This window comes from Rhinatrema bivittatum, chromosome 5, assembly GCF_901001135.1.
Source record: "Rhinatrema bivittatum chromosome 5, aRhiBiv1.1, whole genome shotgun sequence".
Classification (NCBI taxonomy): Eukaryota; Metazoa; Chordata; class Amphibia; order Gymnophiona; family Rhinatrematidae; genus Rhinatrema; species Rhinatrema bivittatum.
The window spans coordinates 381,901,936-381,915,221 of NC_042619.1; the positions used below are offsets into that span (position 1 = coordinate 381,901,936).

Below are 13,286 nucleotides of genomic sequence, written 5' to 3' on the forward strand. Positions count from 1 at the left end.
AAATCAGAGTGCAAAAAGAAACCCACAAGGGAGCAAATTAAAAAAAAAAAAAAAAAAAAAAAAGATATACACGAATTTATAGTTGCCTGAACTGACTGCTACTCCCCAGCGATTTTTTGGACACTGTAAAATTTTCTGTCAAAGTCCTATAAGACAAAGAGGCCTGTATACAAAAGTGTGCAAATTTTATGTATAAATTGGGATTACAAGCACTTGTTTTCTTTTTTGCGACAAAAAAAAACCATGAAGGCCTTTTTGCCATTTATTGTAGCACTGCAAACTAAGGCCTAGAATCATCAAAATGCTATAAACATAGCAGAATAGCGCCCGCATATTAAAAAAGGGGTGTATTTATACAAATGTTCGATATACCGCATTGCGGAGGAAAAAAATCGTGACCTGCGATAATGTGATGCGTCGCGGGACACAGTATCGCGGTTGTACAACGCAATAGCGCGAGATACGCATTAGCAGGACGTATGCGCACAAGTCGGGCCGATATGCACGTGATTTTTTTTTTTTTTAATGCCGCCTGATTACGTGCATATCTCCCGTTGTGCACACACGTGAAAAGAAGCAGGAAAAGGGCAGGGCGTTGGAGCAGGGGGGAGACTAACAGATGTGCGCATATATATATTTAAGCACCCAGGTGCCCACTGCGGTTCCCCTACCTCGTTACTTTACTAATGTTATGGATGGCGCGAAAGTCCTAAAAGCAAAAGAAATATACTACTCAGCGGGCTGTAACCGGTCGCCGCTGCTAACAGTGAAAGGAACTCATATAAACTATGGAGATTAGGTAGTTCTATCCCTTGTCTGTGCAAAATGAGAACAAACTGGTGAAACTGGAGATGGCGGTGGTGCCCTTCTTTTTAAAATCCCCCCATTTTAGTGGTGAACGGAATTGGTGCATACATGTGCATGTCCATTGGAAATAGCTGGTAATGGGTGCGCATGCGCACAGCAAGGCATTTTACAATGTGTGCGCACACAATACAAATATGGTGCATACGTATGCGCTTTCAGCCTGTTCTACCATGAGCGCATACACATGCCTATGTTGCCATATAATGTAGGCGTGTACATGCGCTCATGGTAGGACAGGCTGAAAGCGCATACGTGTGCCATATTTGTAATGTGCGCACACATGTGCGCTCAAAACCCGCTTCCATCCTGTAAGTGGGCCAGTAGACAGGCCAGTATACCAGTACTTCCCCCTAACATATAGGTTTTAGAAAGACAGGGCAGAGAAAAAAAAAAGAAGATATTTATTTTGGTCCAGCAGGGCTGTGTAGGTGTGTGTGAGAAAAGACCCCGTTTTATGAGTCGCGATACTAGCCGTCATAATAGCCGCGACCCATGAAAACGGTGGCTGTCCAGCAATAAAACCATTTTTGCCCCTCTACCGCACCAAAAAAGGTATTGCTATGTCCGGCGTTAAATCTGGTGTTATTGTGTGTTAAACCACCGCAAAATGCGGTAGGATGTCCTAATTTGCATGCTTGCTTGCGATGCGATATTTGTCGTGTGCGCAACGTGTTTTAGTCACCATTTAACGTGCGTTAGGGCCTCAAAGCAATTCCAAAAATGACCCTATAAGACAGTAACTTTTAAACAGCAGTGCGGGCCCACATGTATGCGCATATGCCGGCTCGCTTCCAGAGACACGGCCATTGTATAACATACACGTATATACGCGTGCATGGTATAAAATAGGCTGAACTCACGTACATGTGTGCGCTATTGCATATGGATGCGCACACGTGCGTGCAATGCCGCCTCTACCGCATAAGTGGTGGGACTTTAACGGAAACGTACACCGATGCAATTACCAGTTAAACCACTTTGTTCCCAGTTCGCCCAGGTAAGGGATAGAAATTCTTAACCCCTCTTATTTAAATAGCCTTCCGTTTCCTGTCTTAATCCCGACCCTTAAATTTTTATGCACGGGTTCCATTCATAAATTCAGGAATGCACATTCCCAGCCCGCGCCCTGCCGCTTTTTTTTGGACTTTTTCATTTGTGCATGTATCGGGAGATATGCGCATACTTGGGTGCCTTTTAAAATTTGCGCAACGCACGCAGGACCCACTCGTGCGAGTTTCTCTTGGCTTTGGTGCACGTAGGGCTTTCTTAAATTTGCCAGTTACATGAGCTACTTTTCATGAACTTGCATCGTAGCTCACCATATATTTTGATTTTGCATTGTATTTTGCAAGCATAAATTTATGCACATAAGGTTATTGCATGTGAAGGGAAAGTGTGAAGCCCAAACGTTTTTGCAAAATGGTTTCATATATAAAAAGGGAAAATTGTTTGTCTAAGCTCTACTTAAATGCAAAAGTTGCTGTTTTTACGTGTGAAGCAGAATTTGTGAAATTTAATGCATCTTGCATTGTCCTTTAAGTAAGGAAGTCATGTGACTTAACATTTTTTTTAGCTTACCTTTCTAAAAAATGGTCAGTGTGGCTTTCAGCATTTTTACAATTCAAGTACAACAACATCTTGCCCAAAGGGCTTAAAAAGTGATTTGCCCAAGGTCACAAGAAGTATCAGTGGAGAAAACAGGACCTGAACACTGATTTACATGGTTTAATCACTAGGTGATGTCACCTTCATTTGCAAGCAAAACAAACTGAAAAGTTTTTTCTTCAAGATTTTTAGAACCATTATTTGTCAAAAGTAAATATTGTGAGGTCCATATTCAGAAGCATTTAGCTGGATAACTCAGACGTGAGGGGCATTTTTCCATAACTGTGAGAAGGAGAGTTCGCTGGATAACTTAGTTGGCCAACTCTAATTAACCTGTTTAGCTGTTCTAAATTTAGATGGGTAAATTTGTCTGGCTAGCTTTAAGATAGCCGGATATATTCAGCGATGGGGCTGCGCCTCTGAATATGATAGGCTAAGTTGGCTGGATAAGTTTATCTGGCTTACTAGCCGAGTTGCACAGCTGCTGGATACGGACCTCTGTATTTTTCTTTCAATATTGTTGTTAGAGTTTTGTTTATATAATATGCAATCTAAGAAGTTAGGAATAAAAAAAGAATTCCTTTCATGGATCAGAAAATCACTTTCAAGTTGACTTAGCAACTCTGAATGTAAGTCTAATCTTATACAATGAGCAGAATATTTTATTCTCACCTATAAAATACCAGACTGGTAGAGGCTATTCTTTAATCCAGTTCAGGTAAGACTGACATCATTAAACAAGATACAGAACCCAAAATGGGGTTAATTGCAATAGTCATCTGTTAGAAATCTCCTCAACCACACGACGTCACTGTAAATTCACCCAAAGGTCAGCAGTGAATATAAAATCGAATCTACACCAAAAGGTCTTTAAGTCTGGGCTCTGAACTACCGCCAACCCCATTCAATCAATCAACCACATCTGCTGGCCTCAAAACGAAATTCTGAAAATAATCGTTCAAATGACACGTCTGAAAATAGCCCCCCTCCCCCTATGGATATTTGCATCAGGGACAAAACAGCCTTACCTGGGAATTTATAATCCGCAGGGTGGTTTTATTTCCAACATCATTCTCATAGCCATGGGTTGGGGCTGAATTGAATCTCAGAACTGCATCATGGGAATCTAAGGGCACACAAGTTACAGGATCAGAGGAAACAGAAAAGCAACACCCACAGCTCCTCTGCTCAGCCGTTAACTAGTTCTGGGCTGGCCCCGGTTTTTTTTTTATAAGATTTGAGCTAACTGCACGTGTGAAAATGAAGTTCTCCTCTGGCTGAAGAATAAATGACATTAAGAAAAATCCATAACCGCTTAAAAAATAAGTCAAATACAAGGGTCCTTCTGCTGCTGCTGCCGCCTTTAATTACAATTAACATTCTACGAAGAAAAGCAGACCATCCTATGACATTAGAAATATGCTGTTGCCAAACTAGATTTCTCTGTGCAGTAAATAATATTACAGCAATGACAAATGTTTATAGCATATATAATCTATCTTCTTCCAAAGCTATCATAATGTACGAGGGGGAGACTACAGCACAGAAGGGCAACAAGATCTGATCACATTGCTGATAATAATAATAATAATTAAAAAAAGGCATAAAAACACAAGAGGGAGCTGGAGACTTTTAAATGTGTTTATTAAAAAAAAAAAAAAAAAAAAAAAAAGACTGAGTCAATCTTTCATTTAAGATTAAGAAAAACAGTTTTTCCAGAGCCAGTTTATCTGGTGATGGCTTATACATAGAACATATATTGGAGATTTAAAAAATGCTTAAAGAAACCCCCAGAACACCACTATTTTATTTTAGGGTGGCTTTTTATGCCTGAACCTGCATTGTCAAAGCCTGTTTTACATCCAGGATCTCTAGTAATAAATCACAGTTTAGGCACATGAGGCTGGAATCACATTCCCCATAAAATGGCATGGCTTTTTACAAAATTACCTTGCGAGCTTGTGTACAATGTATTCATGTAATTTTCATGTTGGTTCAACGAAAGGTACCACAAAACCTTCCAATATCCTGGTTGTTCGCTAATGTTTTATTTTCCTGGTTTTGAAAGCAAAAAAATCAAATTGTACAGGATTGCCCTGAATTTATGGGAAAAAAAAGAGAATGCCTTCTTCAAAAAAAAAAGAGAATGCCTTCTTCAAAAATCAAATTGTACAGGATTGTCCTGAATTTATGGGGAAAAAAAAAGAGAATGCATTGCACCAATGATGGCAGAAAGAATGGAACGGAAAGCATATTGCATAATGAATGGAGAAATGTTAACAGCAACGAGGCTATTGCATGTCATTTGATTTTCAAATGTCTATACTGCCCTACTCCAGGGTGATTTACAGCATAATTAGATTCTGAACAAAATAATCCTTTGAGGTTTCAAAATTAGCGGCTCATCCTAAACCTAGGGGATTCCCCAGTGTTGGAGAAGAGCCATAAACCTGCTTGGTACTTGCATTATACTGGGAGCCATTCCCAATGGCCTGACAATAATACCCGTGTTTAACCACAAACTGAAATGGATCCCGCCTTTGTGAACAAGAAACGGAAATGGTGCAGGGTAGATCCTAAGTGTAAAAAGCCTGGATGATGAAACAATTGCCTGATATTCATCAACCGATTAACTGAGAAAAAAAATGTTTCCAGCTGTAAGAGCAACAGTAAAAAAAAAAAAAAAATCACATGCCATACCTTTCCTGCCCCATGGATGGTAGAGTTATATCAACACTTTTTAGCTGTTCTGCTTCTTTGGTTCTCCCTCCTCTGAGCTATGATATTTTATTATTTTGCAACAAACATAACTTTTCTGATATTATAGATAAAGCACAGTACTTGCAGGTTAACTTAAGCTGACCTAATGTACAAGTAGTTAACACAGACTACCAACTCTTAGGATCACTGTAATTAAAGCCTAAAATGGGCCAAGGCTGTAAAACATTTTGAGTAGTCTGTGGCTCAGCACATTGTCATATTTGGGTGAGATCACAGTGACTTGAGAGCTATGGTTTGTACGAAGGATAGAGCAATTGCTGCACTGCTAAGCTACAATCACTAGCTGGACCCTCTAATGACAATGCAGAGCTGACCACATTATAAGGAACAAGGAAGTGGTACCACTATTTTGTAATTTAGAGGAGTGTGTGTTTAGAATATCAGTATTAGCAAACATGTTATCTTTGATAATTTAGATTTTAAAACAGAATTATTAAAATTCTCCTTTTTAATTCAGTGTTCTACCTGATATTTCATCCTGAAGGAAGTGCTATTGTTCAAAGTTTTGGAAAAATGCTGTTAACTTGGCAACTACCATTATAATGGGGCATAGGTAATAAAATACACACTATAAAAAACTTTGAGAGAGAGAGAGAGAAAGAGAGAGAGACTGACTCTTTATAAGGCTCTCATATATGTAAACTATTTAAACCACTGTAAGAGGGGCAACTAGGAACTCGGGGTGATGTTTGGGTAGCTTGCTAAGTTTTGGGGGGTAGATTTACATGCACAGTCACAGTTACCATCAGTAAAGATTTTATGTGATTTGGAGTGATGAAAGGTACACAAAGATGAGATTTGTACATTGTACTCTCAATCTAGCTTGACAGCAACTAGGTAGAGAGTATATCAAGCTAGGTCCAGAGTACATTGTACAATTCTCATTTTTTTATAGCTTTCATCATTCCAAATCACATAAAATCTTCACTAATGGTAACTGTGCAGTTTGTACTTCTGACTGTGCATGTAAAACTACCCTCCAAAACCTAGCACACCACCAAAACCTCACTCCAAGTTCAGAATGTGCCCTCTTACAGTGATATAAAAAGGTTGACTGGTGCCTCCCCAGAGGTGCTCTCTCTCTCTCTCTCGCTGTAACGCACAACTATCACAGGCGTAATGCTGGGAAAAAAGGTGTAGCTATTTCCAGCATTAAATGTCTCAATAGCATGTGTTACATTATCATACAATGTTAAGCACCCCTCATTTTCATAAACTCCTCCCACTCAACTAAATTTTTCAAATTTGCATACGCATCTCGTGATGCATTATTTATTGCATGTGTTACGGCGCTATCTCAGGCGATAGGGGCCTAACTCCCGCAATAAGGCCTTAATGCGATTTGATAAATGACCCCCTTAGTTGGCTAACCTCTCAGAAATGCTCCTAGAGCACCCCTACATTATCCGGCTAAAATTTGACAGATAATGAGATATCCAGCTAAACCTTAGCAAGAAAAGTGCTCAAAATATCCAAAAACTTGAGTTATCTGGCTAAATGCCTCTGAATATGGACCTCCTAGAAGATAACTTTCAAACAAATGTATGCAGCGTACGTATATGGACGTGAGCAGATATACACAAGTATTTTATAATCTGCACACATAATATAGAGATGTTTAATAAAATATCTTGGGTTTGTTTTATTTTGGTTTTATTGGAAGTATTACTGAAGCTTTTTATTTGATGATTGTATTGAATTTTTAATGTTGTAAACCGCACAGACCAGATTCATTCTGTGGGATCTGTTGGGCGTCCCGTCCGCGCTCGGCCTGCGCCCGGGCCTTCTCACCTCGTCCCTGCTCAGGTGGGTCCCGGGTTGTCCTCCCCCGCTGCTGCTACCAGCTCTGCTCGTTCTTGGCGTCCCGCGGTGGCGTCCGCCGTGCCTTCCACCGCTCATCAGGCCTCATGGCGGGGCTCGGCATCCTCCATGGCGTTGGCTCCGCCTCTAGGCGCGCGATCACCGCCCGGCCTCTTAAAGGGCCAAGGGGGGCTCCCAGCTCCGCGGTGTGCCCTGATTGACAGCCGGATATAAGGAAGTGGTCAGACACCACTTCCTTGCCTTGGCAATTGGGTCGTGCACTCCGGTGTTCTCTAGTTTGCCTGTTCCAGTGTCTCCTGTTCCAGCGTCTCCTGTTTCTTCGTCTCTCCATTCCTGGTAGTACCCTTCGGACTGATCTCATGGTACTGACCTTTGCTTGCCCCTGACCTCGTCTGTCTGCTGCCTGGATCTGACCTCTGACTACTCCTGAAGGCTGCCTGAAACTTGACCTCTGCCTGGCCTGACTACTCCCGGACTGACTACAGGTACTGACCCCTGCTTTGGCTGACCATTCTGGACTGATACTGGCCTTGATCTTTGCTATCCTCTTGGACACTCTCTTCTGGCCTCCTGCGACCTCTGGACATTCTTGCTTGGACATTGACCATGCACCCTTGTTTGTGGTGGGCACTCCCCTGCGCTTCCTCTCTAGGAGACCCTGTGAGGCCCACCTAAGACCAGGCGGCCCGGGTAACCAAGGGCTCAACCTGAGGGAACCCTGGGTTGCTATTGGCGAAGCTCCAGTGAGCCTCTGTCTCCTCCTGTGCTCCGCCTCCTGGTGGCAGGCGCTCTCTGGGTCTGACCGGAGGGCCGTACCAATCCTGCACCAGGCCAAGGGTCCACCTCCAGTGCAACAGGATCTTTATATAAGAATGAAGAAATTTAAAAAAAATGTGTTTCTCTACCCTTCAACATATGCACATATGTAGGCTTACATGCGAATACATGCAATGCATTGAAACCACATATATCAATACATAATGTGCACACCTTTCCTACCTGTTTTAAAAATACACGTCTATATTTTACATGTGAAATTAAAGTAGAGCTGACACATGTAAGCTGGTCGATTTTAAAAATATGTGCGCACAAATGAAATGAACCAATTTACCAATTGGGACACCCAGCCCTTCTCCAGATTATTGAGACCTTCCTGGTTCTTCAGCCTGACCTCCCCCCAATTCACCCAGATCTCCCACCCAGTAAGTACATGTTTAACATCGCTTACACCAGATAATTAGCAGGTGTACAAATACACAAGTTGGCAAATGTACATGTGTATGTGTCTTTTAAAATAGTAACTTGCACACGTATTAGTGTTGTCCCCACCCCAGAATACCCTAGGCTGCTCCTTTTTTATGTGCATGCGACAGGGAAAATATTTGCTTATTTTCAACTTTTATACAGTATGGAATATGCAAGTAGAGGCTATTTCCGCACTTATATCCTAATTTTTGCATGCATAAAGTTTTGAAAATTCATTCCTTATCATGCTGACTGAGGGGAGGGTAATTTTGAAACAGACTGCTTAAGGCTAAAGTCAGTGAGTACTTCTTACCTGCAGACTTTATCCCAAATTTTCAAAGCAAACTGATGCGCATAAAATCACTTTGAAAATTTGCGGATGTCCCCAGCATGCACACCAACAGATGCAAGCAAAGTTATGCCTGCTCACAAGCAGGTGTAAGTTTGTGCATGAAGATTTACCCACATACTGTAAAAAAAAATCAAAGGAATGTGTGTGTAAATACTTTCCTGCCTCAACTTCATCTCCCTGGAATGCCTCTTCCTCCTGCAAGTGAAAATGTGCACAAATCTGGTTTCACTCATACTTTTACTTGCGGAACCTGTGGGTTGATTATCAAAGCACAATTTACATGCATAAAACTGGGTTCCACGGAGAGGGTGGTGGATGCCTGGAATGCCCTTCCGGAGGAAGTGGTGAAGACTAAAATTGTGAAGGATTTCAAAGGGGCATGGGATAAACACTGTGGATCCATAAAGGCTAGAGGATGGGAATGAAGAGAAGAGCCATGGGGGTGGATTCTGGAATGGAGGCTACTACCTGGTGATTACTACACTTACTCAATAAGCCTTCACACGGTTAATGCAACTCCAACATTGCTCTCTGCTTCAATGGCAAGAAGAAATGTGGAAAAGAGGATAACAACCAACAAGTGTGGGTAAACAAATAAGCGTGGGGGTAGCTTGCTTATTACGGCGGTTACTACCCTAAACCAATTAAGCCTGATACATCACTTTGAATGCATATACAGCGTTGCTCTCTGCTTCATCGGCAGGGGGAAATGTGGAAAAGAGGATTTACATTCAGACAACATTCAACAAGGCATTGATCTGTGCAGTCTGGGTAAACAAGCATCGGGGTAACTTGCTTGATGTGGTGGTTACTACCCTTAACCATTAAGCCTTATGATTCACCTTTGATGCAACTCCAACATTACTCTCTGCATCAACGGCAGGAGGTGGCAAGAAATTCGAATCAAACAATTACCAACAAGGGCCTGAACCTGGTAGTCAGTGAAACAGATAAGTATGGGAAATAAGTGTGGGAGTTTGCTGGGCAGACTAGATGGGCCGTTTGGTCTTTTTCTGCCATCATTTCTATGTATTATACATGTATAGAATTTTGAAAATCAACCCCTAAAATGACACTTAACGAGTGATGCAAAAAGATTTAATGTGCAAGAAACAAGATATTCCTTATTGTATGGTCATACTATTATTGTGCACAGAAACCCGAAAATGCATTGGCTAAATAGCATGGGCAAGTTAACTTATCAAGGGGAAGTTAAATAGTGTAATCATGCTAAATTGAGCATACTCTTTTCCTCTCAGCTCCTCCTGCTTGCTTTCTAAAGGTATACAAGTAAGCCTGGCAGATGGGGGTTGTTTGTGAGTGTTGAGGGGAGAAGTGGGAAAACTACTAGACTCTAGAGAAGTTGAAAGGAGAGCAGAAAACTGATATGAGTGTATGTTTAGAATCATCTGTCTTCTGTATCAGCAGTGGTTTTTAAAGAATGGTGTGAGAGGATGTAGTTGGGGAGATATAGGAGCTAGGCAGGAAGAGCATCTCAGAAGAGCATCTGTATTTGACCATTTTCCTCTCCACAACCACCCTGTAGGATAGACACTACTATGGCTGGATAACATAGTTTTCTATTGCCTCAAAGCTCACAGAAATGAGCTCTACACTCAAACCAAAATAACTGGTGAACTCATAGAAACATTTGAGGCTCAGACTATTATTCAAAGCCTCTGAGTTCCTAAAGTGTTCTTTGGCCACATTAACAATGTCAGTAAAGGCATGAACCTTTTGTATTCTGGTAACTTATTGCTTGGAAATATATTTGCCTTGTGTAAATTAAGGCAGATTTAGCATTAAATAAGGGTGTTCATGTTCAGTTCATTCATAAAAACATAGAAATGTGATGGCAGAAAAAGATCATAAGTCCTATTTTATCAGTTCATCCACACCAACTGCTCAGCTCTACAATTCCCACAATTTTCTCATAGAAACACAAAAACAAATATAAAATGAACTTATTTGTTGCATTTTACCCCTTTGGGTAAAACAGTTGCACATCAGTCAGGAATGGAGAGACTCAAATTGGCAACCTTTGGTGATGAAAGCATAGATTTTCAGAGTTAGTCACAAGTCCCGTTGATCTCGGAACACTTTGGGGCAGATTTTAAAAAAGTACGCCCGCGTGTACTTTTGTTTGCGAGTACGCTGGGTTTTAATAGATACGCGTGTATCTTTTAAAATATGGGGTCGGCGCGCGCAAAGCTGCACAAAATCGGCAGCCTGTGTGCGCAGAGCCACGCAGCCTGCCTCCGTTCCCTCCACCCCCCCCCCCCCCGCAACTTCCCCTCCGTTCCCCTACCTCACCCACCCCCCCGGCCCTATCTAAACCCCCCCTACCTTTGTTTGAAAAGTTACGCCTGCCCGAGGCAGGTGTAACTCGTGCATACCGGTGGGCTGCTGGCGTGCCATCACCCGACCAGGGGGCTGGTCCGGAGGCCTCGGCCACGCCCCCGGAACGCCCCTGGGCTGGCACCGCGCCCCCCGGAACACCCCGAACGTCACGCCGCCCCCGACACCCCCCCCCCCAGCAAAGCCCCGGGACTTACGCGCGTCCTGGGGCTTGCGCATGCTGCTGAGCCTATTCAACATAGGCTCGGCGCGCGCAAGGGGGAGCTTGGGGCATGTTTTCGGGGGGTACGCGCGTATCTTACGCACGTACCCCTTTGAAAATCTGCCCCTTTGGTAGTAACTATCTAGTCTACACTCCTGGAAGGTCCTGCTTGAACCAGCTTTGGGTGCATCCCCAAATTGGAGGCTGGATATAAGCAGTCCTTGCTTGATACACCCTTGAGGTCCAAACAGTCTAATAAGGCAATGCCTGTAGAAGCACTGCTTGACTAGACCTGATTCTTGATCCTTGCCGGATTTCTGATCCGTGCCTGATCCACGCTAAGGCCCCCAAAGCCTTCGACCCACTTGAACCTTTAGGTATTTCCTTAGACCATCAAGTCTTGGTCACAGCCTGCACCTTCAGGCATGGAAAACAGGTGCAGCGTCAGGCAAAGGCACAGCCCAAGTGCCATACATGATTTATCGTGATTTCCATTTCTAACTGCTGTATACTAAGGGCACCTTGTCTTCTCTGGACTCCTTCCTTACTCTCCCCTGTAGGGGAAACCTCCATGGCACCTGACAACATCTCTTATGCCTGAGTAATTTTAGCATGCTCACTGAACCACTGTAACATGTTCAATAAAGGGGTAATTTTCAAAGGAGTTACACGTGTAAACAGTAGCGGATTCACGATGTCAGACCGGCCCGGGTATTTGCCACCCAGGCCGGCCCAGACCACGTGACTGGAGCGATTGGCCCACCGAGAGATGCCCGATACTCTGATAGGCCAATCCGCCCCTGCATATAAATGTAACATACTATCATAGCAATTTAAAAAAGCCATTTATGTGCATAAATTGCACTTACAAGTGAATATCCTATGGACAAGTCAATGGCATATATTGAAGCAATTTTCTAAAGCCCACTTACACAGGTAAAGTGCTTTTACATATGTAAAATTCAATGTTAAGTGTGTAAATGCCTTTATAAAATCAGACTCTAAGGCTTTTCTGCTTAGAATACTATTTTTAGTGTCCATAAAAAGATCTTAATGTGCATATTAAATTTTATTGCATAGACCTTCATATGTGTTATTCAAAAAGAATGTTTTGCCATTCTGTGACAAAAATGTTGTTTTTTTTTTAAATAAACAAGGCCTATGAAGTTAAGTAAATTAGGGTGTTTATCCTTCTAGAATGCCATGCAGACATCACACATATACAAGGTATTAATACAACATAAACAAATGTAGGGTGACTTTTTTTTTAGCATTTTTATAAAACAATGGATGTGCAAAATAAAATAAATGAACATCGAAATGATACTATACAAGATTTCTATGTTATGCTGTACTATCTCTAAAGTGGAAAACTTAACCATGTCTAATGAACTAAATAAATACTGAGATGACAAAGAATCTTGTAAGCAAAAATTCAAACCAAATGTATCATTTATCTCCTATGAATGGGGCTATGCATTAAATATTTTTCCCATAGACCAAAAACGGGAAAAACTCATTAGTATATCTGGCCCTTAGTACTTGAAAGGTCTGCATGTAAATGCCAGAAATCTAAAAAGTAAATGTATTTATTTTATTTATTTAAAGAGTCTTCTATACCGATGTTAGTCGAAACATCACCTCGGTTTACATGGAACAAAAGCAACGGAAATTACAAGTAACAGGGGAAGGGTAGGGGGGACAGAAAACCATAAGGAGAGCAGAGAAGCATAGGAACAATTAACAAGTGAACTATAATGTCATAAGAACAAGTTCATAGTCAAATTCAGGTCATGATCCATCACAATTCAACATTCATCAAGGGTGTTGGGGAAAGGCTTGTTTGAATAGCCAGGTTTTGAGCTGGGCTCTGAATTTGGTGAAAATGGATGCATTACAATGTATAGCACTGAATAAAGAGGCAGACATAACTGGCATCTCAGAGACATGGTGGAAAGAGGATAACCAATGATACAATGCTATATCAGCGTAGAAATTGTATTGGACTGATGGCAATGATTGGGTGGATCAATTTGGTAGGTGGGTGGCGCTGTA

The 13,286-nt window shown here is 41.9% G+C and overlaps 1 protein-coding gene across 3 annotated transcripts in view; it reads right to left on the bottom strand.

Moving 5' to 3' along the window:
* The window catches only part of ST6GAL2 (ST6 beta-galactoside alpha-2,6-sialyltransferase 2), a 151,982-nt gene that overhangs the window by 19,628 nt on the left and 119,068 nt on the right, over positions 1–13,286 (bottom strand). For all 3 annotated transcript variants that reach the window (XM_029604871.1, XM_029604872.1, XM_029604870.1), the window contains exon 3: positions 3,501–3,598. In XM_029604871.1, coding sequence (XP_029460731.1) covers positions 3,501–3,598 — 98 coding nt within the window. The remainder of the gene's footprint in view (positions 1–3,500; positions 3,599–13,286) is intronic.